This window comes from Oncorhynchus masou, chromosome 28 (assembly GCF_036934945.1).
Source record: "Oncorhynchus masou masou isolate Uvic2021 chromosome 28, UVic_Omas_1.1, whole genome shotgun sequence".
In the NCBI taxonomy this organism is placed as follows: domain Eukaryota; kingdom Metazoa; phylum Chordata; class Actinopteri; order Salmoniformes; family Salmonidae; genus Oncorhynchus; species Oncorhynchus masou.
In genome coordinates, this window is record NC_088239.1 from 43448343 (window position 1) to 43474502 (window position 26160).

At 42.6% G+C, this 26160-nt stretch overlaps 1 protein-coding gene across 3 annotated transcripts in view; it reads right to left on the bottom strand.

Moving 5' to 3' along the window:
- LOC135517624 (rab GTPase-activating protein 1) overlaps positions 1-26160 on the bottom strand; it is a 127098-nt gene that overhangs the window by 91663 nt on the left and 9275 nt on the right. For 2 of the 3 annotated variants that reach the window (XM_064942102.1, XM_064942104.1), the window contains exons 2-6: positions 6598-6806; positions 4620-4649; positions 3391-3667; positions 2938-3151; positions 1592-1766 (exon numbers count right to left, since the gene is read on the bottom strand). In XM_064942102.1, the coding sequence (XP_064798174.1) occupies positions 1592-1766; positions 2938-3151; positions 3391-3667; positions 4620-4649; positions 6598-6753 (852 nt within the window). In that variant the 5' untranslated portion in view covers positions 6754-6806. The remainder of the gene's footprint in view (positions 1-1591; positions 1767-2937; positions 3152-3390; positions 3668-4619; positions 4650-6597; positions 6807-26160) is intronic. The other variant, XM_064942103.1, reaches the window with a different exon arrangement.

The following is a 26160-nucleotide window of genomic DNA, read 5'->3' on the forward strand; positions in this document are numbered from 1 at the left end:
CACTGTGTTCTTGAGGACATGCAATGCTGCAGAAATGTTTTTGGTACCCTTCACCAGAACTGTGCCTCGACACAATCCTGTTTCGGAGCTCTACAGACAATTCCTTTGACCACATATTTATCTTCCTATAGCGCCTCAAATTCAGCTCTGGACCGTGAAGTCAGTTTCATTGCATTGTTTCATTGTTCGCCTTCTAATTAGGGACTGATTTAGACCTGGGACACGAGGTGGGTGCAATGAATTATCAGGTAGAACAGAAAACCAGCAGGCTCCAGGCTTGGAGGGTAAGAGACCCCTGCTATAACGGACCGCCGGGACTGCATTTTACATTCATAAACCACGCCGTTCAGTCATGTTACCTCATTGCCTAGCTGGCCAACAAACTGGTAACTTTACCTGTATATCCAAATAATTGGGAGGCACAGAAAAAAAACGGATAGCCTCTTCAGGAGACCAAGGATCATAGCAATGAATGAATGACGGACCTCGTGCATGTCATCATCACAAACCTGGCGTTTTTAAAGAGAAAATAGTGCCTTTACACAATGCAGAAACCTACTCCACAAATGACTTAGTAATTCCAATGATAGGTATTCATATGACCGCTAACTTTTCCAATAAACTAATGGTCTTTAAATCGTTACATATTCATTTCTCGTCACAGAACATGAGCCTCAAAAGTAGTCAATACAGGCTGCAACGCAAACAATAAAAACAATTGTGCTTTCTAAATTTCATGGGGCGCTCCTAACGTTGGGAGCACCAGTGGTAGCAATGAAAAGTGTTTCTGTAGAGCCGTGTGTGCACGCGTGTTTTGTGTGTGTGTCATGGGAGGGAGGAGGTCCAGCCACCAGGCAGACATGGGGTGGTCTGTGTTCTGGGCTGTCTGGAAGATAGCAAGAGACATCTTTCTCCAAGGAAGGAAAAGGGGAAAATCAGGTCACTGCACACTGAGGGAGACTAAGGAGAGTAAGGAAGACCAGCTCTCTGTCTGGCTGTGTCCCAAATAGCACCCTATTCCATATAGTGCCCTACTTTTAATAGGGTGCCATTTGGAATGCAAACTCTGTTATACACTATTATATAGGCCGAGGCCCGTTCAGGCAGAGAAGAGTACAGCAGAACAGCAGGCTAAGGCTGACTGACTAACTGCAGGCTACACATGAGATATAAACACATGGCCATTGGGTACATCATGCACTCTCTGTCTGTGTACAGAGAGTGCAGCCCAGAGGGCCAGGATAGCGGGGTAAACAGCTCACACAGGGAGAGATATTTCACTTCAACATGAATGTTTGGGCATTGTGTGTGGGCAGCACGGAAGAGTTCTGCTGTGCTGTCAGAGTATAAGGGAGGCTCTGGTACTGTGTGATAAATGGAAGGAACGCTGGCTCTCACCATCTGCACTGCTGTCAAATGTGGATGAAACTGTAGTGCGGTGATTGAAGACCCAGGCAGCACGGAGCTAAACAAAAGTCACAGGAATTGAAGGAGTGTGTGTGTGTGTGTGTGTGTGTGTGTGTGTGTGTGTGTGTGTGTGTGTGTGTGTGTGTGTGTGTGTGTGTGTGTGTGTGTGTGTGTGCGTCCTCACCGCCTCTTGGATCTCACAACGGAAGACATGGATGCGGAAGATCTCTGCGTTGTAATGGCTCTCCGTGAAGGCGAAGCAGTCACTCTCTGGCGTGCTGTCGTGACCCCGCACACAGAACAGGATCTTGTAGATGGGGTAGCTGGCTATCTCTGTGCTTGTCTGGGGGTCCAGCAACCTGCAGAAAAAGAGTCAGGTCATATTATGGTTAAATAAAACAATAACAAGATAGAGACATAATGGAGGTATTCAAACAGCGCGTCTCACAAAAGCACTCCCACTCTTCAGTCTGTGTTTGTTTAAAATCATGTTTTTCATGAAATTGGATGATATTTGGATGAAATCAGATCAAAGTCTGATGACCAAAGTATGAAGAAAATGACTGTTGAGTGGGCGGCGAGCTTGGTGTTAGCTAGTTACCCCCTTTGCCAGGTCTTTTGGCTGGCATGGAACAAAAGGAGGGGTGGGGAAGGGTCGTTTAAAACTCTGACAAGTTTGATCATAAAGTTACTGGTCCCCTACCCCGTGCCAAACACGTGGATTCAGGAGGCGGGATTATTAAGGGGATAGGGTGACATCCCCATCTCATTTTAATACACCAATGGTAACATGATATTCTCTTACCTAATTGAAATAAGTGCCGCCTGGTAACCAACATCGGAGAAGGTGTGTTTGCAGAGGGGAATGGTTTACATAGCTAGATAGCTGACCTACTAGCGCCAACATTTCACTGTAGGGTGTCAGGGAGTTTACACTATGTCTCTATGGAAAAGGTACTTCTATGTCTCCCCTTTCATCGGTGTCTGGTGTTAGCTAGTTACCGGCTAGCCAGGTCTTTCGGGCCGGCATGGAACAAAAGGGGGGGGGGGAAAATCATGTCGCAGATATCATGTCAACAAATCCGTCGGTGCTGCTGTGAACTGCATCACAACAGACATGGCAAACGGGAGATTTTTTGTGCATCACTGATGCAACTTCAATGTTGTTGGAGTTGCTTTGTGTATCACCAAATGAGCTTGATCTGATTTTACTGCAGCACTGCTTACTACATACAGGTGACTTGACATGGGCATTTCAAAGATGCCAGTCAAGGTGAGCTCATGAATTGTAAGCTCCCCGCCCACTCAGCCTGTATTCTCAAACTTCCTGGTTGCGAGAGAAAAATTACTTTTTCATTTAACATTTCTACCCCCCCCAAAAATATATATATATTATGGGTGACATTTTAGTCACTCAAAATGCTATTTTACATGGGAATCAGAATAACTACTTGGGAGCTTTATGAACCACAAACACACACACAAATCTCTTTGGTTGGTTTAACAGTTTGTTTGTTAAGCAGTCCTGACCTGACGGTGCCCTCTGAGACTCCAGGCACAGACAGGGTGACGTCCAGGGGTAGCTGGCACTGCCCTCTGAGTATGGTCATCATACGGAGTGCTTCCACCTCACTGCGGGGAGCGTTGACCGAGGCGCAGCCCAGGTAGGTCAGCTTATTAAAGACCACACTGTCCTCGTCTGGAATGGGCGTACTGGGGCTGCACTCCGATGACGACTCATCCCCTGTGGATGTCAAAGGTCATACAGAGAGGGTCTAGTGAGGGGAAGAGACAGCAGATCAAAGCGTAGCCCCTACCCCATAGGACATTGGATATACGGAAGTGACATTTCTGCTCAGCCAATCAGAAGACAAGATTAAGCTATAACCATAGTTCTTACATCTGCCCAACCCTTTCCGATCTAGAGAAGTTCCTAAGGTGTAGGGTCCCAGAAGTTGATTTGGTATTCTTGCTTTGACTCACCGCGGTAAGATCGTTCATTCAGCTCACTCTCCTGCGCTGCAGATTGGACGGGTAGCACCATCTCAATTTTGGTCGGGGTGCCGAGGAGGTCAGGGCACTGTTGGGGCTCGGGTGGTGCTGCCATGGCGGAGGACAAAACATGGTCTACCCCACCTGCCTGGTCCACGCCGCCACCACTGGGGACGCCACCACCCAGCGCCTGCTCAGCTACAGAGGGGTCCATCAGAACATCCTCCAGCTCCTTCTGCAACTGCTGCTCACTGCCGTTCCCCACAATCTGTTGTCACACACACACACACACAAACGGACGGACGGATAGGGCGCACACACACACGGACGGATGGATATGCACATACACACACACACACCGACGGTCGGACAAGCACATCAACACACACAGTCGGACACAAAGGCATTCACACACAGACACACAAGGAATCCCAACGCCCACACACACACAGACGAGCATACGGTCAAAATACAAGGTTTATTATTCAGGCTACTTAAGAAACAGTTCATCAATCAATCTCAGTAACTTTTTCCTCGCCAACTTCAGGAATGGCTAGGTTGAAAATGTTATACTGATCTTGAGATTCTCTCCAAGTGATTGACAAGGGAATTGAGAGGGAAAGCGACGTCTTCAACAGAGGTAGCACTTGAAGTACGAAGTGATTAGATTAGTATGTGAATTTACGATTGTGAATGAATTAGATCACCACAGGAGGGTTTACAAGTTTCTAGAAACCGAACACTGGTCTGTTTGCTTACAAATTGTAGCCTATCTTTCTAAGAGAAAGCATATTCGCCAAGTTCATTGAGCTGACAGATGCTAAGCAAAGGCGGACCATACAAGGGGAGGCAATATACTGCAAAGCAAACTAGTGAAGACTGCAAAGCACTGTTCCTCAGCCTCCAGCAGTAGCCTAACACTACACCACAACATACAGTGGCAAACAAGGGGTGTATTGAGCTGAGGAGGGGTGGGCGGGTGGCAGACTGGGAGTCTGGCCGTAAAGCCTCAAAAAACAGAACTAGGACAAGAACTTGCACCAAAACAACTGACCTAGCTACCTCATCACAAGACAAGCTAGGTGGGCATCAATCATTCAACAGCCAACCCGAAAACACTTAATAAGAGCACCACAGAACAGATACAGTGTCACCACAGAATCACAGCACAGAGGGGGAGAGGACGAGAGAGAGAGAGAGAGAGTGAGAGAGAAACTGACCTTAAAGCTGACCCCTTCCTCAGAAATCACCTGCGTAATAAACAACACATTTAGACAGCCTGCGCTACTCCCCTCGTCAACTACCTTGTGTGGGCTTGGGGGAGAAGTACGTGTAAGAATAGCCAGGAGATTTATTTTGTTTTTCTAATCAATTCTAATTACGGTTGTTAATGTATATGGGGGTGAGGTGTACAGTTTCTTTCCGTGAGGCTTGTCTAAATATCGTCTTGTACCTCAACTGAAGGCAATTGAGTGGCTTAACTTGTTGGGTAAAGTCATTTCAGCAGTCCACTATCACCACCTGCTGGTGTCTTTTGAGCACTACCTCATCAGGAGGAAGTACAGTGTGGGGGTGTCCAGATGAACCAAATAAAGTACAACAAGGATGGGTAAACTAACATGTTATTTATATATCTTGGTTTCTTTTGTCAATGTTTCATTTTCACATTACCGGGAACAAATACACAGGAGGGTGACAGAATGACTTGAGAGTGAAGGAACATACAATGGACAGTCTAATAACCTGTACAGTGAGAGTGTTTGTTAGCATGGAGAGAGAGAGATCAAAAGAGGGGGAGAGAAAAAAAACAGGGGAAAAGAGAGAGGGGAGGGGGGTGAAATACTTAAATGGACAATAATTCCCCCACCCAGCCAGCCAGCTGAGCACCACAGGGTGAATGGTACGGATGGGAATGTGCCAGGGACCTCAATATACGATATTATCACAATACTTTAGGTGTCGATACGATATGTTTTGCGATTCCCACAATTCTATATGTATTGCGATTCGATAATATGATTGTATTGCGATTCGATGTTCCAAACATGTTGCTCACCAATATGTACAGCAGAGGTACAAGAGAGAGCCATGAGAAAACAAGTCCTGATCAGTCATGGAAATAAAATAAAAAGTGCTGAAAACAAATTGTCTCCCTAGCTATTAAAAAGAAGATGGAGACAACAAGCTATGAAGTTTAAAAAATACTGACGTTTTGGTGCAGGTACAGCCAACGAGTGCAAAAATAATACTGCGATATTGTCAAAACAATACATCGTCAAAAGTAATACCCTGATATGTAACCGAATCGACCCCCCCCCCATCACTAGTGAATGGCACAGATAGAGGAGAGTGAGAGCCTGACTGTCTTGCCCGTGTAACCTGACCCCATACGGGAGACACAGCTCAATCCTCCTGACAGCCTACTGCATATTCGTGATTATTTACAGTAGTACATTGCTGGCTTCCTCTCCTCTTAAATGGAGAGACAGCGCTCTATTGGCACTGTGAATATAGGCTGGTGAATATGTAAGCCAGTTGTCCCTTAAGACAGTTGCTCATGGGTACACAGTATACCCACAACAGACAAATGGGAGGGCAATTCCTCAAATAACAGAGGTAGCCTAGCAGTCGGTAATGGATATGTTTTTTCTGTTATTGAAAAAAGAGAAGAGCATGGAATGAGTTTCTTAATCAGATGATTAGTTGCAGTATGCGAGTGATTGCCTTGGAAGGGGGATGACATGAGATTGATTCCCTGGTCACTTAACATCAGTGGTGAGAGAAGGCAGACGTGTCTGCTGCTAGTATGATGATTCTCCACTGATGCGGTTACCTTCCAATGACCCATCGACTGAGGCCGTGGTACTCAGGTGAGTTGACTACGGAAAAAATCAAGCCGATCGAGTGTCACACACCTGTCCCGATTCACTCCCTATTCCTTCCCCTTGGCTTGAACCCTCTCTTTGTTTGCACTTTGCTGATCTGCAAGGGGCAGGACTAGCCCAAGCAATATGGTGGAAGGAACCTCCATCACAACATTGCTTACAACCTTAAACCTACCCAAGCACTTTAGCTCTGCCGTGCAAACATCATATGGTTAGGGGCTTAGGGTGAAGGGGAAGGGAGAGAGTGAATTGGGGACCTCGCCAGATGTCAGTGTTCTGTTTACTCTGCCAGGCACTCTTTATTTCGTCTTACCTTCAGTCCGGTCTTTTCGTCATCGCTACCGTTATTAGTGGAGGAGCCTGGGGTGTCGTCCCCCAGCCGCGACACCAGCACAAAGTCCTCACTGTTCAGGGTGGACACGGAGTCGGACGACACGCTAATTTTCCCCACCGAGGCCTTGTCATCCATGACAGCTAAACCAAGCCAGGCTCATGAATGGAGGGGGAAATGAGTAAAATCACCTAGAAAAGGAAAAACAAAAATAAAAAAGGTCATGATGAAATGAGGCCGTGCTTTTTTTTATTTAACTCGTAGTCGTCTCAAGAAAAAACGATAGGGGCATTATCTGGGAACGTATCAAGGACTCCTACAGGGAGGCTAGGTTGAGCGTGTGCAGTTACAACTAACCACCAGAGGGAGGAAACACACAGCTAGTTCTGTTGACAGAGAAAAGGGGAAAGAGTTTTTTGAGAGAGCAGAGTGAGAATAGAATGGAATGAGAATAGAATAGAGTGAGAATGGGAATAGAATAGAGTGAGAATGGGAATAGAATAGAGTGAGAATTGGAATTGAATAGTGAGAATAGAATAGAGTGAGAATGGGAATAGAATAGAATGAGAATCGAGGAGAGAGATGTAAAATAATCCCATCCATATTTTGCATTGGAGGTTGTGTCTTATTAATTTCAGTAAACAGAGAATCCAAAGCGTATCATCAGCAAAGTAAGAGAATGCAAGGTAAAGCCACAGTGATGCCAAAATCAAATGTCATACAATACAATGTCCTTTAGATGTGTGGATGGATATGAGGGAGCTGAGCAGTCAGAAACATCCCCACTATCACTCTAGTGTATTTCATGGAGAATACACCTCCAATAGGTAGCCTCCATCATCTCCATGGCAATATGCAAACAAGAAACTAAAATCACGCCTATTATTAGGCCTACAGCACACACACTGACTGTTGTTCGCCTCCATCTCAACGCAGCTCTGCTCTACATCCTTGTCATATGCATCCCCTGAAGCAGTTCACATGATCCCACAAGATTCCGCTGACTCCCATCACAACTGGGCTGCACGACTAGGCTATGTGACTGTAATGTAGTTTAACCAATACAAATCTTCACTTCACTGAGCAGTAGGAAATGATTTACCCAAATAATGTTCAAAACCGGGCTCATTTACAGTCTAATTTTCGAAAAAGAAAAAAAAACTGTCAGTTTCTCTTCCCAGCTCCCCAGTGAACTGAACCACCATTTTGATTCCTCGGAGTCAAGGAGCTAGCAACACTTACAGGAAGAGAACAGAGGGAAACAGAGCAGAGAAAGAGAAGGGAGGTGACAATGTGTGTAACAGGAAGAAAAGTGCAACACAAGGTTTTGGCAGAGGATCAAGAACCGTACAGGAGGCTATTTTTGGATCCTTCCCCTTCCCAACAATGGAGTACTAAGAGGAACAGACATGGGAGCAGTTCACACAATGGCAATGGCTCGGTGCTTTACAGTATGTCAATAACACACACTTCAAGAGTGATTACTCACGAAACCAGGACGAAAAAATACCATGATTTGGGAGATTTTTACATAATTTAATCCATAGAATAGTATTTTGGAGGAAGGATTGTTGACATATATTTGACATTTGTATCAAAGTATAAGAAATCATCAATAAAAGTTAGCATATTTATTACATTGAGGCCATACCCAGGCCTACTACATTATGTTTAATCTGTAGGTGCTACAAAACAAAAATGGATGTTATATGAAGCTGTTATATGAAGCTTTACTGCTTGCTCTGTTGATTTCAATAAAATAAAAAAAATACATTCATTAATGAATATTGGCAAAAATACACACTAATATTTCAAATATACCATTTTTAATTTGGCTACTTTTTCAATATATTGTTGAACATAATATACTCTAGGGGCATATCAAAGATCCATAGTGGGATCTCAGCTTGTTTTAAAATGGCAATTTTTTCCCAGAGAAATTGGTATATATTAGGCAACGTAACCAATCACAGCCCTACTTTACTTGCATCACTGCACATCCTGAAACTCAACAGCAGAGGTCGATCATTTTGAATCCATTTTCACATTCACTCTGTTGGTAATTCTTACAAATTGGATCATGAATCTAAAAGTAGCAGAGATCACACTCTGGAACTTTGATATGCCCATATAGTAAATGGTGGTCCTATAAAATCCGCACTGCGGAGAACGCAAACGGAATCCTGGAATCCAGACATTAAAACAGAGGTCAACAATATTTTTTTTTAAGTATTGAACTTTAGAATATTCATTCATTTGCCAAAGATTATCATGAGACATGAACAAAATCAGTGATTAGTATTTTACTTTAACTTCTCTGTCGAGGCAACAGCACATGAACGCTAGAACTTTGTGTAGCCGTTAGCGATGAAGCTAATGTAATGACAACTGCCTTCTGGGAAAAGGGATACCCCCCCAAAAAAACTGCCTATGACTGCCTGGCAGAATGATATCATGATATTATTCACATCAATCCAGTGGCCATTTGTTTTGAAAACTGCAATCACATGAGCGCTACAGAAACATTAATAGCCAATGGTCAATTGCTGGTGCACACTTGAATTAAAGGGTACCTACACCAAAAACAATTCCAAGACCTCAAGTGGTTTCCTGATGTGGTTGAAGCTCTGTGGACTTACAACATTCAAAAAAAAAATCTATTTAGAGAAATTGGGATTTTGAGAGTGAAAAACCTAAAAAATAAAAACTGGGAAAAGCAGAAACCTGGAAAAACATAAGAGAAAAAATTATTTGAAGAAAAAAACTGAATCAGGCAAAAAAAAAAACATTTTATAAAACAGATATAAAATGTTCAACAATATATTTAAACATTAGCCAAATAAAAAATATATACAGTATCAGTCAAAAGTTTGGACACACCTACTCATTCAAGGGTTTATCTTTATTTTTACTATTTTCTACATTATAGAATACTAGTGAAGACATCAAAACTTTGAAATAACACACATGGAATCATGTAGTAACGAAAAAAGTATTAAACAAAACAAAATATATTTGAGATTTGAGAGTGTAAGTAGTCACCCTTTGCCTTGATGACAGCTTTGCACACTCTTGGCATTCTCTCAACCAGCTTCATGAGGTAGTCACCTGGAATGCATTTCAATTAACAGGTGTGCTTGTTAAAAGTTAATTTGTGGAATTTCTTTCCTTCTTAATGCGTTTGAGCCAATCAATTGTGTTGTGACAAGGTATGGTTGGTATACAGAAGATACCCCTATTTGGTAAAAGACCAAGTCCATATTATGGCAAGAACAGCTCAAATAAGCAAAGAGAAACAACACAAAATTACATTAAGACACAAAAGGTCAGTCAATGCGGGAAAATAAGAACTTTAAAAATGTCTTCAAGTGCAGTCACAAAATCCATCAAGCGCAATGATGAAACTGGCTCTCATGAGGACCGTCAAAGGAAAAGTAGACAGTTACCTCTGCTGCAGAGGCTAAGTTCATCAGAGTCACCAGCCTCAGAAATTGCAGCCCAAATAAATACTTCACTGAGTTCAAGTAACAGACACATTTCAACATCAACTGTTCATAGGAGACTGTGTGAATCAGGCCTTCAAGATAAAATTGCTGTAAATAAACAAAGAAACACAAGCAATGAACATTACACCGGTGGAAATCTGTCCTTTGTTCTGATGAGTTCCAATCGCTGTGTCTTTGTGAGATCCAGAGTAGGTGAACGGATTATCTCCACATGTGTGGTTCCCACCGTGAAGCATGGAGAAGGAGGTGTGATGGTGCTTTACTGGGAACACTGTCTGATTTATTTAGAATTCAAGGCCCACTTAGCCAGCATGGCTACCACAGCATTCTGCAGTGATATGCCATGCCATCTGGTTTGTGCTTAGTGGGACTGTCATTTGTTTTTCAACAGGACAATGACCCAATGCACCGCCAGCCTGTGTAAGGGCTATTTGACCAAGAAGGAGAGTGATGAGTGCTACATCAGGTGACCTGGCCTCCACAATCACCTAGCCTCAACCCAAATGAGACGGTTTGCAATGCAAAGCAGCCAACAAGTGCTCAGGAAGTCCTTCAAGACTGTTGGAAAAGCATTCCAGGTGAAGCTGGTTGAGAGAATGCCAAGAGTGTGCAAAGCTGTCATCAAGGCAAAGGGTGGCTACTTTGAAGAATCTAAAATATATTTTGATTTGTTTAACAATTTTTTGGTTACTACATGATTCCATTTGAGTCTTGATGTCTTCACTATACATTTTTATATTTTAAATAGTTATGTTAAAAACATTATTATTTTAAATATATTCTAGAACAAGCAGTAAAGCTTCAAATTACCATTTTTTTGTAACTTTGATGAATTATTTCTCAATTACGATTTTAGATACAAATGTCAAATATATGTCAACAATCATTCCTCTAAATGACCATTCTATAGATCAAATGTCATGAAAATCCCCAAAATCATTACATTTTTTTACCTGGGGTTTTGCGGGGCATCTCAATTCAATTTCAATTCAATTTAAGGGTCTTTATTGAAATGGGAAACATATGTTTACATTGCCAAAGCAAATGAAATAGATAATAAACAACAGTGGGCCACCACTGTTTCCACCTCATTTTGTGGCACATAGCCTTTGGCAGCCTTTCTCAATAGCAAAGCTATGCTCACTGAGTATGTACATAGTGAAAGATTACATTTTGGGTCAGTCACAGTGGTCAGGTATTCTGCCACTGTGTACTCTCTGTTTAGGGCCAAATAGCATTCTAGTTTGCTCTGTTGTTTTGTAAATTCTTTCCAATGTGTCAAGTAATTACCTTTTGTTTTCTCATGAGTTGGTTGGGTCCAATTGTGTTGCTGTCCTGGGGCTCTGTGGGGTCTGTTTGTGTACAGAGCCCCAGGACCAGCTTGCTTAGGAGGCTCTTCTCCAGGTTCATCTCTCTGTAGGTGATGGCTTTGTTATTTCTGGAAGGTTTGGGAATCGCTTCCTTTTAGGTTGTTGTAGAATTTAACAGCTCCTTTCTGGATTTTGATCATTAGCGGGTATCGGCCTAATTCTTCTCTGCATGCATTATTTGGTGTTTTAGGTTGTACAAGGAGGATATGTTTGCAGAATTCTGCATGCAGAGTCTCAATTTGGTGTTTGTCCCATTTTGTGAATTCTTGGTTGGTGAGCGAACCCCAAACCTCACAACCAAGAAGGGCAATGGGTTCTATAACTGATTTAAGTACAATTCAGGCCATTCACCCTGCAAAACTGAATACTCACACATTCAAAATCAACACAAAATGTGAACATTGGGTTAAAGAAAATGGACCTATTTAGTCTCAAGACATTTCAATTCACTTCTCAATTTCCGTGGGCTTCTGGGCTATGTGAAAAGGAAAAGCGGTGATGATGCCATCCTCCACGGTGTCATTTTCAGCTTTTGTTGCAGAAACAGCTGAGTAGAGTGAGACAGGTTGTGTGTCTGTGAAGGATGACACTGATCAAAGAGCGTTTTTACCCATAAGAGAAATGCAGTAATCGTGTGGGTCTAATTACTATCTGACTTGAGGGCGGGTGGTTGGATATGGCGGCTAGGGAGCTGTGTTGCCTGCCATATACTGCTGTTAAACTGCTGTTATGCGGACTCTAATTAAAAACCTTGGTCTAAATTCCAGGGAGGGACATGATTCAACTCATTGGGTTCAGCGGGTGACTACTAATAAAACGCATGTAAGGGCATTTTAAAATACATTTACATTTTTGCCTACTGCTGTTTATTTTATTTCCCCAAATCCCATTTCCTCCGTTTTGTTTTTCCACGTTTCAGACTTTTCTTCTGGGTTTTTTAGGCTCTCTCAAAATCACACTTTTTTTTTATAGAAAAATACAACAAAATTGGAGGGTCTTAAATTCCCAATAATGCTTAAACCACATCAGGAGACCACTTGAGGTCTGGGAAAAATGTTAGAAATACGCTTTAAGTTTTAGGGAAAGCCTTTCCATCTGCCATAATGTATAAACTGGATTCTTGACAGCTTACTCTAAAACATATACTGCTAGACATATCATTCTTTGATGATCTTGTGGAAACTCTCCCAATGTACATACTGTTTGTACAGATTACATTTGATTAATGCAACAGTACTATTTGGATTGTTAATCAAATCCGCTGTTCTTGACTTCATGTATTTTAGATTTTTTTCCCCCCCTTATATTTGAAATAGTTTGACATTTTATTGCATTGTTAGGAGCTAGTACCATAATACTTTTTGCTGCACCTGCTATAAGGAAAATACTTATGCATTTTGTTACTGTCTTATCATACTCTTGGGCAAATAATACATTTTCTAATAAGTTCAAAACATTTAGTTGATTTCCTACTAAGTTCAATACATTTTTGAGTATTGTTGAATTCTGTTTTAATGTCTGGATTCCTTGATTCCGTCCATATCGCGGATTCTATGGGGCTCTACATGAGAGCAGAGCAGAGTTCTCCCCAAAGAATGTGGACTGGCTGCGCCACTATGTAATGAAAGTAAAAAATATATTTCCTTTTTTTCTGTTATCAGCAGCTAGGTTTCCATCCAAATGGCAAAAGATTTTCACAAAAATATGGATATTTTCCCACAGTTGTGTGTTTCCACCAAACGGACTTGTTGGGGAAAGAAACCAGTGCGTGATGACGTAGTGCCCCCAAAAAGTACTTTTTCACTTAAGTTTTCATGGACTGAATAAAAATGTAAAGTTCAATGCGTTTCCATCGCATTTTCAACTTGATAGTTAGGTCAAAAAAATTGTTGCGTTAAATAATGTGTCTATTCTGATTTTATCAGGTGTGCTCTAGCCAATAAAAGCTCAAAGATAGAGTGTGGGATTATTAAAGGATTTACTTGCCAAATGGCAGTCAAGCATCGACCATCAAGTCACCAGAATAAGATCCTCAATATTTTTGGGAAATGAGCATCAAGTTCATCACTGAGCACTTTCAACACCCTGTGAAATTCACCGTAACTTATTTCATCTGGAGTCTAATAAACTGCATGGTTTCCCGAGCTGTAGGGTGAGGACTACACAACATATCGTGCGATTCCAGGTTTACACTGGATCTTTCCCTTTCAACACCATTTGATGTGTATCTAGATACAGTGCCTTCAGAAATAATTTACACCCCTTGACTTTTTCCACATTTTGTTGTGTTACAAAGTCGGATTAAAATGGATTTAATCGTCTTTTTGTTTGTCAACAACCTACACAAAATACTCTGTCAAAAAATACATGAAAAATAAAACAAATATATCTTGATTAGATAAGTATTCAAACTCAATACGTTAGAATTGCCTTAGGCTGCGATTACAGCTGTGAGTCTTTCTGGGTAAGTCTGTAAGAGTTGTCTACACCTGGATTGTGCAACATTTCCCCATTATTCTTTTCAAAATCTGTCAAATTGGTTGTTGATCATTGCTAGACAACCATTTTCAGGTCTTGCATAGATTTTCAAGCAGATTGAAGTTAAAACTAACTCAGCCACTCAGGAACGCAGTCATCTTGGTAAGCAACTCCAGTGTAGATTTGACCATGATTTAAGCTATTGACCTGCTGAAAGGTGAATTCATCTCCCCGTGTCTGGTGGGAAGCAGACTGAACCAGGTTTTCCTCTACGATTGTACCTGTGCTTAGCTCCATTCCATTTATTTTTTTATCCTGAAAATCTCCCTAGTCCTTAATGACTACAAGCATACCCATAACATGATGCAGCCACTACTAAGCTTGAAAAGTAATGTGCTGTATTGAATTTGCCCCAATCATAACACTTTGTATTCAGGACAAAAAGTTAATTGCTTTGCCACAATTTTAGCAGTATAACTTTAGTGGCTTGTTGCATATAGGGTCCATGTTTTGGAATATTTGTATTCTATACAGGCTTCCTTCTTTTCACTCTGTCAATAAAGTTAGTATTGTGGAATAACTACAATGTTGTTGATCCATCCTCAGTTGTCTCCTACTCAAAGCCATTAAACTCTGTAGTTGTTTTAAAGTCACCATCGGCCTCATGATGAATTCTCTGAGCAGTTTCCTTCTCCAGCTACTGAGTTAGGAAGGACGCCCGTATCTTCGTAGTGACTGGTTGTATTCGTAGTGACTGGTTGTATTGATACACCATCCAAAGTGTAATTAATAACTTCACCATGCTCAAAGGGATATTCGATGTCCCCCCCTCCACTTAGCTAGGCATTGGAAATTCTCTCTGGTCTTTGTGGTTGAATCTGTGTTTGAAATTCCCTGCTTGACTGACGGACTTGCATGGACCACGTACAATGTGCAATAATTTAACAGTTAATTGAGTTTAACAGATAATTGTATGTGTGGGGTATAGAGATGAGGTAGTCATTAAAAAATAATGTTAAACACTATTATAGCACACAGAGTGAGTCCATGCAACTGATTGTGACTTGTTAAGCACATTTTTACTCCTGAACTTATTATTTTGGCTTGCCATAACAAAGGGGTTAATGTACTTATTGACTAAAGACATTCAGCTTCTCATTTTTTATTCATTTGTAAACATTATTCCACTTTGAGACATAATGGGGGGGGGGTCTCAATTTGATCCATTATAAAGTCAGGCTGTAACACAACAAAATGTGGAAAAAGTCAAGGGGTGTGAATACTTCCTGAAGGCACTGGGCTCCAATACGATACCGGAAAATTACATTTTAGTTTGAAACTATTGCGATTCAGTTTGATTGAGAAATCTACCGGATCCATATGCATTGGGTGCATATAACCCATTCGGGTGTCCCCCCCACTGGGCTCCGAATGACAGAAATAAGACTTTGATTATGGTAATGCGTCTTAGCAGACCATGAAACTCATGCAATGAAGCAGCCAATAAAACATTGTTTTGAAACATTTGCTAAAAATGCAATTAGAAGGGAAAACACCATTCTAAACAGCGCACCTGATAGCGGTTCCATTTGTGACAGAGATTGAAATCTCTGTTAGAAACAACAATGAAATAAAGTTGATATGTAAACCAATAGAACAGGCGAGAAATGGGTCCAATAGGGAAGTAAATGGAAAATACATTTACATAAATTGTCCTAATTTCTCCTGTCGATACAGAACTAAATGGAATCGCTCAAAACACTTCACCAGAAAGCATGACTTAAACCACAGAGGAATCGAGGATCATTATCTTCTTGAAAGACAAGAAGCCAGCAATTTGGGCAGCGCGGGTGGCAATGGGCCTAGTTGATTATTGTGTTGCGGCTGTCAACGAAAGCATCTCAATTACGTGTGAAGATAATGTGTCTTGAGTATAGTTTAAAGTGTTGAGACAAGAAGAAGGGGAGGGGTGTGTGGTGAAGATATAGGTGAGCCTCTCTCCAGAACGGCTCAACCGTCTCCCACAAAATGCTTGCACATGCATTGTCTCAGTGTGAATTGTTTCACATTTTTATTTTTGTTCCCCATTACACATGTCGTCAGGTTTTCATCAAGGACCCCTATGTACTTTGCTACGTTCATCTCACCCTCAATCTTGACAAGGGATGCACAATATATCGGTGAACATATCGGAATGTCTAGTTTAACGCCCCGATGTTTCCAAACCGATGTCAAAGCTGACGTGAATACCTATATAAATTAGGTACATGACGTAATGATGCCACGTAAAATGTAGCGCTACACCTGCAACACAGCATTCCTAACCTTGCCCACAACGTCTGCTGTGTGGCTCGAGCAGTCATTTCAGAGACAACTCGAAGGCGAAATTCATTAAAGCCAAGATAATGGAATTCATTGCCCATGACAATCAACTGTTCTCTGTCGTGAGTGATGTTGGCTTTTGCCGACTAGTCGAGCACCGGTACACACTACCAAGTGCGCTATTTTTCAGATGTTGCCCTACCGGAGTTACACAGTAATATCGTCACTGCTATTAGCTTCACGGCTGACATTTGGACCAGCGATATCATGCGGAGTCTGACAGCATAGTGGGTCTTCGAGGATTTCGTACTGAGGAAAGTTGTTTTGCATGCTCATGAATGTGCTGGTTGTCATACCGCTGCTGCCATTTCAATGGCATTTGAAAACATGTTTCAAACCTGGAAACATGAACACACTAGCAAGCTCAATTCAAACAACTGACTCAAGAAAAAAGCTCATCAACTGTGCTTGCAGCAGACGTGATACCCTCTGTCATGGAATTGAAACGCCTGCTCAACAAAACAGCCGACACAAATGAGTCGGTGGCATTACTTTACTGTGTCGACACCGTGCTCGATGCTAGGTGCAAGGAACCGCTACTCTCGATGCAGACAAGAAACAGGGTTTACGTGACATGTTACATACACAGCTGGACAAGGTGGAAACGGAGACAGTGACAGTGCGCCCCGAGGAAGAGAGGCCACGGACAGACGGAGGTGAAACTTCACTACTTGACATGTATGATGAAATCCTGGTTGAGAATGAAACGACTGAACAAATAAACATAGAAACAGCACAGCAAGTAGTGTGAAAAAGTAAGTGAAAGTAATAGGTTTTGATTATGTTTTACTGGTAATGGGAACATATGTAAAGGTAAAAAAAATAACTGTTTGATTAGTGTGGTGTGTGTGTTACCTTAATTTATGTAGGCAAGTCAGTTAAGAACAAATGCTTATTTACATTTACAATGACGGCCAACCCCGGCAATACCTGGACGACGCTGGGGCAATTGTGCACTGGACTATGGGACTCCCAGACGCATAGCCTGGATTCGAACCAGGGACTGTAGTGACGCCTCTTGCACTGAGATGCAGTGCCTTGCAGTGCAGTGTGTGAGTTAAGTATTTAACTGTACTCAAATGCTTAAAAGGCCACTAAAAACTTTTATACTGGTTATCGGTATCGTTTTTTTTGTCAAGAAAAATATTGGATATCAGTATCGGCCAAAAATGTCATATTGGTGCATCACTATTTACTACACTCAAATCAAAATCAAATTTGTCACATGCACTGAATACAACAGGTGTTGTTCACCTTACAGTGAAATGCTTATTTACAAGCCCTTAACCAACAATGCAGTTAAGAAAAACACCTAAAAATAAATAAAATAAAAGTAACAAATAATTAAAGAGCAGAAAAATAACAATAGCGAGGCTATATACAGGGGGTACCGGTACAGAGTCAATGTGCGGGGGCACCGGTTAGTCGAAGTAAGTGGTAATATGTACATATGTCGGTAGAGTTATTAAAGTGACTATGCATAGATAATAAACAGAGAGTAGCAGCAGTGTAAGGGGGGCGGGGCAATGCAAATAGTCTGGGTAGCCATTTGATTAGATGTTCAGGACTCTTATGGCTTGGGCGCCCCAGTACTGCTTGCCGTGCGGTAGCAGAGAACAGCCTATGACTAGGGTGGCTGGAGTCTTTGACCATTTATAGGGTCTTCCTCTGACACTGCCTGGTATAGAGCTCCTGGATGGCAGGAAGCTTGGCCCCAGTGATGTACTGGGTGGTGCACACTACCCTCTGTAGTGTCTTGCTGTCGGGGGCCGAGCAGTTGCCATACCAGGCAGTGATGCAACCAGTCAGGATGCTCTCGACGGTGCAGCTGAAGAACCTTTTGAGGATCTGAGGACCCATTGCCAAATCTTTTCAGTCTCCTGAGGGGATTAGGTTTTGTCGTGCCCACTAACGACTATCTTGGTGTGCTTGGACCATGTTAGTTTGTTGGTGATGTGGACACCAAGGAACTGGAAACTCTCAACCTACAGCCCCGTCGATGAGAATGGAGGCGTGCTCGGTCCTCCATTTCCTGTAGTCCACAATAATCTCCTTTGTATTGATCATGTTGAGGGAGAGGTTGTTGTCCTGGCACCACACGGCCAGGTCTCTGACCTCCTCCCTATAGGCTTTCTCGTCGATGTCGGTGATCAGGCCTACCACTATTGTGTCATCAGCAAACTTCAAATCAAATTTATTTGTCACATACACATGGTTAGCAGATGTTAATGCGAGTGTAGCGAAATGCTTGTGCTTCCAGTTCCGACAATGCCTTAATAAACAACAAGTAATCTAACTAACAATTCCAAAACTAATATCTTATACACAGTGTAAGGGGATAAAGAATATGTACATAAAGATATGAATGAGTGATGGTGCAGAGCAGCATAGGCAAGATAGTACAGTATAGTATAGTACAGTATATACATATGAGATGAGTATGTAAACAAAGTGGCATAGTTAAAGTGGCTAGTGATACATGTATTACATAAGGATGCAGTAGATGATATAGAGTACAGTATATATGTATACATATGACATGAATAATGTAGGGTATGTAAACATTATATTAGGTAGCATTGTTTAAAGTGGCTAGTGATATATTTACATTTACATCCTTTCCCATCAATTCATCCTTTCCCATTATTATTGAAGTGGCTGGAGTTGAGTCAGTGTGTTGGCAGCAGCCACTCAATGTTAGTGGTTGCTGTTTAACAGTCTGATGGCCTTGAGATAGAAGCTGTTTTCAGTCTCTCGGTCCCAGCTTTGATGCACCTGTACTGACCTCGCCTTCTGGATGATAGTGGGGTGAACAGGCAGTGGCTCGGGCGGGTGTTGTCCTTGATGATCTTTATGGCCTTCCTGTAACATCGGGTGGTGTAGGTGTCCTGGAGGGCAGGTAGTTTGCCCCCGGTGATACGTTGTGCAGACCTCACTACCCTCTGGAGAGCCTTATGGTTGTGGGCGGAGCAGTTGCCGTACCAGGCGGTGATACAGCCCGCCAGGATGCTCTCGATTGTGCATCTGTAGAAGTTTGTGAGTGTTTTTGGTGACAAGCCGAATTTCTTCAGCCTCCTGAGGTTGAAGAGGCGCTGCTGCGCCTTCTTCACGATGCTGTCTGTGTGAGTGGACCAATTTAGTTTGTTGACGTTGAGTGTGAGGTTATTGTCCTGACACCACACTCCGAGGGCCCTCACCTCAAACACCTTTCTGGTAAGAAGAGTGGTGGGGGCGTATGCCTTATGGCTAACGAGACGTGGTGTGATCACAGAAACATACAGGAACTCAAATCCTTCTGTTCACCTGATTTAGAATTCCTTACAATCAAATGTAGACCGCATTATCTACCAAGAGAATTCTCTTCGATTATAATCACAGCCGTATATATTCCCCCCCAAGCAGACACATCGATGGCTCTGAACAAACTTTATTTGACTCTTTGCAAACTGGAATCCATACATCCTGAGGCTGCATTCATTGTTGCTGGCGATTTTAACAAGGCTAATCTGAAAACAAGACTCCCTAAAATGTATCAGCATATCGATTGCGCCACCAGGGCTGGCAAAACCTTGGATCATTGTTATTCTAACTTCCGCGACGCATATAGGGCCCTGCCCCGCCCCCTTTCGGAAAAGCTGACCATGACTCCATTTTGCTGATCCCTGCCTACAGACAGAAACTAAAACAAGAAGCTCCCACGCTGAGGTCTGTCCAACGCTGGTCCGACCAAGCTGATTCCACACTCCAAGACTGCTTCCATCACGTGGACTGGGACATGTTTCGTATTGCGTCAGGCAACAACATTGACGAATATGCTGATTCGGTGTGCGAGTTCATTAGAACGTGCGTTGAAGATGTCGTTCCCATAGCAACGATTAAAACATTCCCAAACCAGAAACCGTGGATTGATGGCAGCATTCGCGTGAAACTGAAAGCGCGTACCACTGCTTTTAATCAGAGCAAGGTGACTGGTAACATGACCGAATACAAACAGTGCAGCTATTCCCTCTGTAAGGCTATCAAACAAGCTAAGTGTGAGTATAGAGACAAAGTAGAATCTCAATTCAACGGCTCAGACACAAGAGGTATGTGGCATGGTCTACAGTCAATCACGGACTACAAGAAGAAATCCAGCCCAGTCATGGACCAGGATGTCTTGCTCCCAGGCAGACTAAATAACTTTTTTGCCCGCTTTGAGGACAATACAGTGCCACTGACACGGCCTGCAACGGAAACATGCGGTCTCTCCTTCACTGCAGCCGAGGTGAGTAAAACATTTAAACGTGTTAACCCTCGCAGGGCTGCAGTCCCAGACGGCATCCCCAGCCGCGCCCTCAGAGCATGTGCAGACCAGCTGGCTGGTGTGTTTACGGACATATTCAATCAATCCCTATACCAGTCTGCTGTTCCCACATGCTTCAAGAGGGCCACCATTGTTCATGTTCCCAAGAAAGCTAAGGTAACTGAGCTAAACGACTACCGCCCCGTAGCACTCACTTCCGTCATCATGAAGTGCTTTGAGAGACTAGTCAAGGACCATATCACCTCCACCCTACCTGACACCCTAGACCCACTCTAATTTGCTTACCGCCCAAATAGGTCCACAGACGAACTTAATGATGGTGCTGGAGTTGTGCCTGGCCATGCAGACATGAGTGAACAGGGAGTACAGGAGAGGACTGAGCACGCACCCCTGATGGCCCCCTGTGTTGAGGATCAGCGTGGTGGATGTGTTGTTACCTACCCTTATCACCTGGGGGGGCCCGTCAGGAAGTCCGGGATCCAGTTGCAGAGGGAGGTGTTTAGTTCCAGGGTCTTTAGCTTATTGATGAGCTCTGAGGGCACTATGGCGTTGAACGCTGAGCTGTAGTCAATGAATAGCATTCTCACATAGGTGTTCCTTTTGTCCAAGTGGGAAAGGGCAATGTGGAGTGCAATAGAGATTGCATCATCTGTGGATCTGTTGGGGCGGTATGCAGATTAGAGTGGGACTAGGGTTTCTGGGATAATGGTACTTATGTCAACCATGAACAGCCTTTCAAAGCACTTCCTGGCTACAGACGTGAGTGCTACGGGTTGGTAGTGATTTTGGCAGTTTACCTTAGTGTTCTTGGGCACAGGGACTATGGTGCTCTGCTTGAAACATGTTGATATTAGAGACTCAGACACGTTGAAAAGGTCAGTGAAGACACTTGCTAGTTGGTCAGCACATGCTTGGGGGAAAACGTCCTGGTAATCAGTCTGGCCCTGCGGCCTTGTGAAAGTTGACCTGTTTAAAGGTTTTGCTCACATCGCCTACGGAGAGCGTGATCACGGTCTTCTGGAACAGCTGGTGCTCTCATGCATGTTTCAGTGTTACTCGCCTTGAAGCAAGCATAGAAACCATTTAGCTCTTCTGGTAGGCTTGTGTCACTGGGAAGCTTGCAGCTGTGCTTCCTTTGTAGTCCGTCTGTAATAGTTTGCCAGCCCTGCCACATCCGACGAGCGTTGGAGCCGGTGTAGTACGATTCGATCTTAGTCCTGTATTGACACTGCCTTTTTGATGGTTCGTCGGACGGCAAAGCAGGATTTCTTATAAGCTTCAGGGTTAGAGTCCCACTCCTTGAAAGAGGAAACTCTACCCTTTAGCTCAGTGTGGACGTTGCCTGTAATTCATGGCTTCTGGTTGGGGTATGTACATACAGTCACGTCATTGATGCACTTATTGATGAAGCCAGTGACTGATGTGGTGTACTCCTCAATGCCATCGGAAGAATCACGGAACATGTTCCAGTCTGTGATAGCAAAACAGTCCTGTAGCTTAGCATCTGCTTCATCTGACCACTTTTTTAATTGACCGAGTCACTGGTGCTTCCTGCTTTAGTTTTTGCTTGTAAGCAGGAATCAAGAGGATAGAATTATGGTCAGATTTGCCAAATGGTGGGCGAGGGAGAGCTTTGTATGCATCTCTGTGTGTGGAGGAAAGGTGGTCTAGAGTTTTTACCCCTCTCGTTGCACATTTAACATGCTGGTAAAACGGATTTACGTTTCCCTGCATTAAAGTCCCCAGCCAATAGGAGTGCAGCCTCTGGATGTGCGTTGTCCTGTTAGCTTATGGCCGTATACAGCTCATTGAGTGCGGTCTTAGTGCCTGCATCGGTTTGTGGTGGTAAATAGACACCTACGAAGAATATAGATGAAAACTCTCTTGGTAGATAGCGTGGTCTACAGCTTATCATGAGATCCTCTACCTCAGGCGAGCAAAACCTTGAGACGTCCTTAGATATCGTGCACCAGCTGCTGTTTACAAATATACATTGACCGCCACCCCTTGTCTTACCAGAGGCTGCTGTTCTATCCTGCCGATACAGTGTATAACCCGCCAGCTGTATGTTATTCATGTCGTCGTTCAGCCACGACTCTGTGAAACATAAGATATTAGTTTCTAATGTCCCGTTGGTGGGATATACGTGATTGTAGTTCGTCCACTTTATTATTCAGCGATTGTACGTTGGCCAATAGTACCGATGGCAAAGGCAGATTAGCCACTAACATCAAATGCTGTGTATTATATACCATTTTGTAGCTCTGAATATTCACTTTTATCCAATGTAAAAAAAAAAAAAAAAAAAAATCATATTTTGCTACATAAGACCGATTTGAGCCGGTCAATCACATATCCTCACTTGCATTTTCATTAATTGTCATGTCAAACACTGTATTCAAAGTGCCCACTTGGAAAACTAATTATTATTCTAATTCTAACAGTTCACCCAAGTGTTTTGATTACATGAGGACAAAGATTGTACTTTTTGGAGAAATGTCCTCTGGTCTGATGAAACCAAAATAGAACTGTTTGGCCATAATGACCATTGTTAAGTTTGGATGAAAAAGGAGGAGGCTTGCAAGCCGAAGAACACCATCACGACCATGAAGCACGGTGGTGGCAGCATCATGACTAACACAGCTACATGCTTAGTTCCACACTGGAGATGGTGCATCAGTTGTCACTAAAAGATTAGATATTTTCAGAAGTGAATATAATCAACAAAGTAATATGATCAACAAAAATTATCAGCGATTTGTAATGTTTGAATACATTTTCGGACCGAAGCATGCTACATTTGAATCGGTTTTGGGTTCTCTGACCGATGGAGTCATCTCTTAAACAGTTGAATCGAAATGTACCACTTCTATCACGGATGTCTCAATTTTTTTTTATATACGGTACGACTTTACTCACATAAAATCTGTGGATGGAAACGTGGTTAGTAAAGGCCATTTTCTGCTATAGACTGCAGGAAATGGCAGTTACAGGTGTTCAGAATTGCACCTTGTTAAAAAAATAGACACTGAGCGGCATTACCTTCACGTGCACAATGAACAGACTCAGTGAGATGTGTGCATCATTATTTTCAAGTCACACAGACACACAACACAGATGCACACAGGCAGAACTTCAAAACACACACATGGGATGGTTAGACAGTCACATGCATGAACGTACAATCAGACAAAAACACACACGGGAATACACTGGCTGAAACCGAAAACAACGTGCACTGACTCACTCACACAAGATGCTATTTCCAGTGGCGACATGTCATTCAGGGCAGGTGCCCTGGTGTTATTTTGTCATTAATACGTGTCACATATCACTTTGCAAACAACGTTAAAAAAAAAGTATTATTTCTTAACATTGCGTTAATAAACTCATATCTCCCTCACTAGCTTTAAGCACCAGCTGTCAGAGCAGCTCACAGATCACTGCACCTGTACATAGCCCATCTGTAAATAGCCCATCCAACTAACTCATCACCATATTGTTATTCATTTTATTTATTTTTCTCCTTTGCACCCCAGTACCACTACTTGCACACTCATCTTCTGCACATCTATCACCCCAGTGTTTAATTTGCCATACTGTAATAATTTTGCCACTATGGCCTATTTATTGCCTCACCTCCCCTTATCCTACCTCATTTGCACACACTATATATAGACTTTCTCTATTGTATTATTGACTGTATGTTTGTTTATTCCATGTGTAACTGTGTTGTTGTTTGTGCCGCACTGCTTTGCTTTATCTTGGCCAGGTCGCAGTTGTAAATGAGAACTTGTTCTCAACTGGCCTACCAGGTTAAATAAATAAAAATATATTTAAAAAAAAATTAAATAAAACCGCATTCAAACATGGTCTCTTTTTTAATTTCTTGACTAAAGCAGCTCCAAAATGACAGAAAGGTCAGATAGCAATGTAGTTGGCTTTGGGACTTTGTTTTGTTTTTCCAATGTTGTAAATATGAGTGTTTTGATTGGTTCATGATTTTGTTTATTGGAATTCTTTCTTTTGAAGCAATGCTGGTGTCAGCTTGGTTGGTTAGGTCCAACACCAGCTGACTGAGAGGGCTCGTTTCTGGGCTCAGCTCTTGGGTTTGAAGTGCTTTAAATTGCAGACTTGAATTTGGCCATGAATTTAGATTTAGCCAAAAATGTCATGATCTTTTCTGTATTTTCATTACCGCTGGAAAGCGGCCCAATTCTGCCCTACATGCATTAGTTGGTGTATTCCTCTGGACTTGTAGAATTTTCCCACAGAATTCTGCATGTAGGGTGTCCCACATTTTAAAGTCCACTTTATTGAGTGGCTCCCAAACCTCACTTCCGTAAAGAGCTATTGGTAGGATTACACTATCAAATATTTTGATCCAAATTCTAATTTAAATTTTTATTGCATACAATGCTCTGCAGGCTTTTTCTTTGAGTGCATTCACTGCCATATTAAAGTTCCCCGATGCAGATATGGTCAGACCAATGTAGGTGTCATTTTTAGTGTGTTCAATTATGTTGTTGTTCAGGGTGAATTTATATTTATGTTTTTGACATCTGCTTTTTTTTATTATTTACTGCCAGGGTCCAATTATGGCAATATTGCTCGAGAATAGTAATGTTCTGTTGAAGACCTTTGGTTGGTGATAGAAGTACCGAATCACCAGCTTATAGCAGGTATTTTACCTCTGTGTCAAATAGTGTGAGTCCTGGGGCTGGAGAATGGTCCAACATGTCTGCTAATTCATTGACATAAATGTTGAAAAGATTTGGACTCAAACTGCAGCCTTGTCTCACACCTCGACGTTGTGAAAATAATTATTTTCTTAGGATTTTGATTTGTATTGCACACTTATTTTTAGTGTTCATACATTTTATTAAGTCATACACCTGACCACCAAGCCAACTTTGTAGAATAGCCCTTCATGCCAAATAGCATCAAATGCTTTTTTTTAAAGTCAATAAAGCAAGCAAAGATTTTGCTGAAGCAAAATCTGAAGCATTCTGGAGCTCGCTCTCTCCTGCTCTCTGGAGTGCTCACTCTCTCTCTGGAGCTCGCTCTCTCTCTCTCTGGAGGACGCTCTCTCTCTCTCTCTCTCTGGAGGACGCTCTCTCTCTCTCTCTCTCTGGAGGACGCTCTCTCTCTCTGGAGGACGCTCTCTCTCTCTCTCTCTGGAGGACGCTCTCTCTCTCTCTCTCTGGAGGACGCTCTCTCTCTCTGGAGGACGCTCTCTCTCTCTGGAGGACGCTCTCTCTCTCTCTCTCTCTGGAGGACGCTCTCTCTCTCTCTCTGGAGGACGCTCTCTCTCTCTCTCTGGAGGACGCTCTCTCTCTCTCTGGAGGACGCTCTCTCTCTCTGGAGGACGCTCTCTCTCTCTCTCTGGAGGACGCTCTCTCTCTCTCTCTGGAGGACGCTCTCTCTCTCTCTCTGGAGGACGCTCTCTCTCTCTCTGGAGGACGCTCTCTCTCTCTCTGGAGGACGCTCTCTCTCTCTCTCTGAA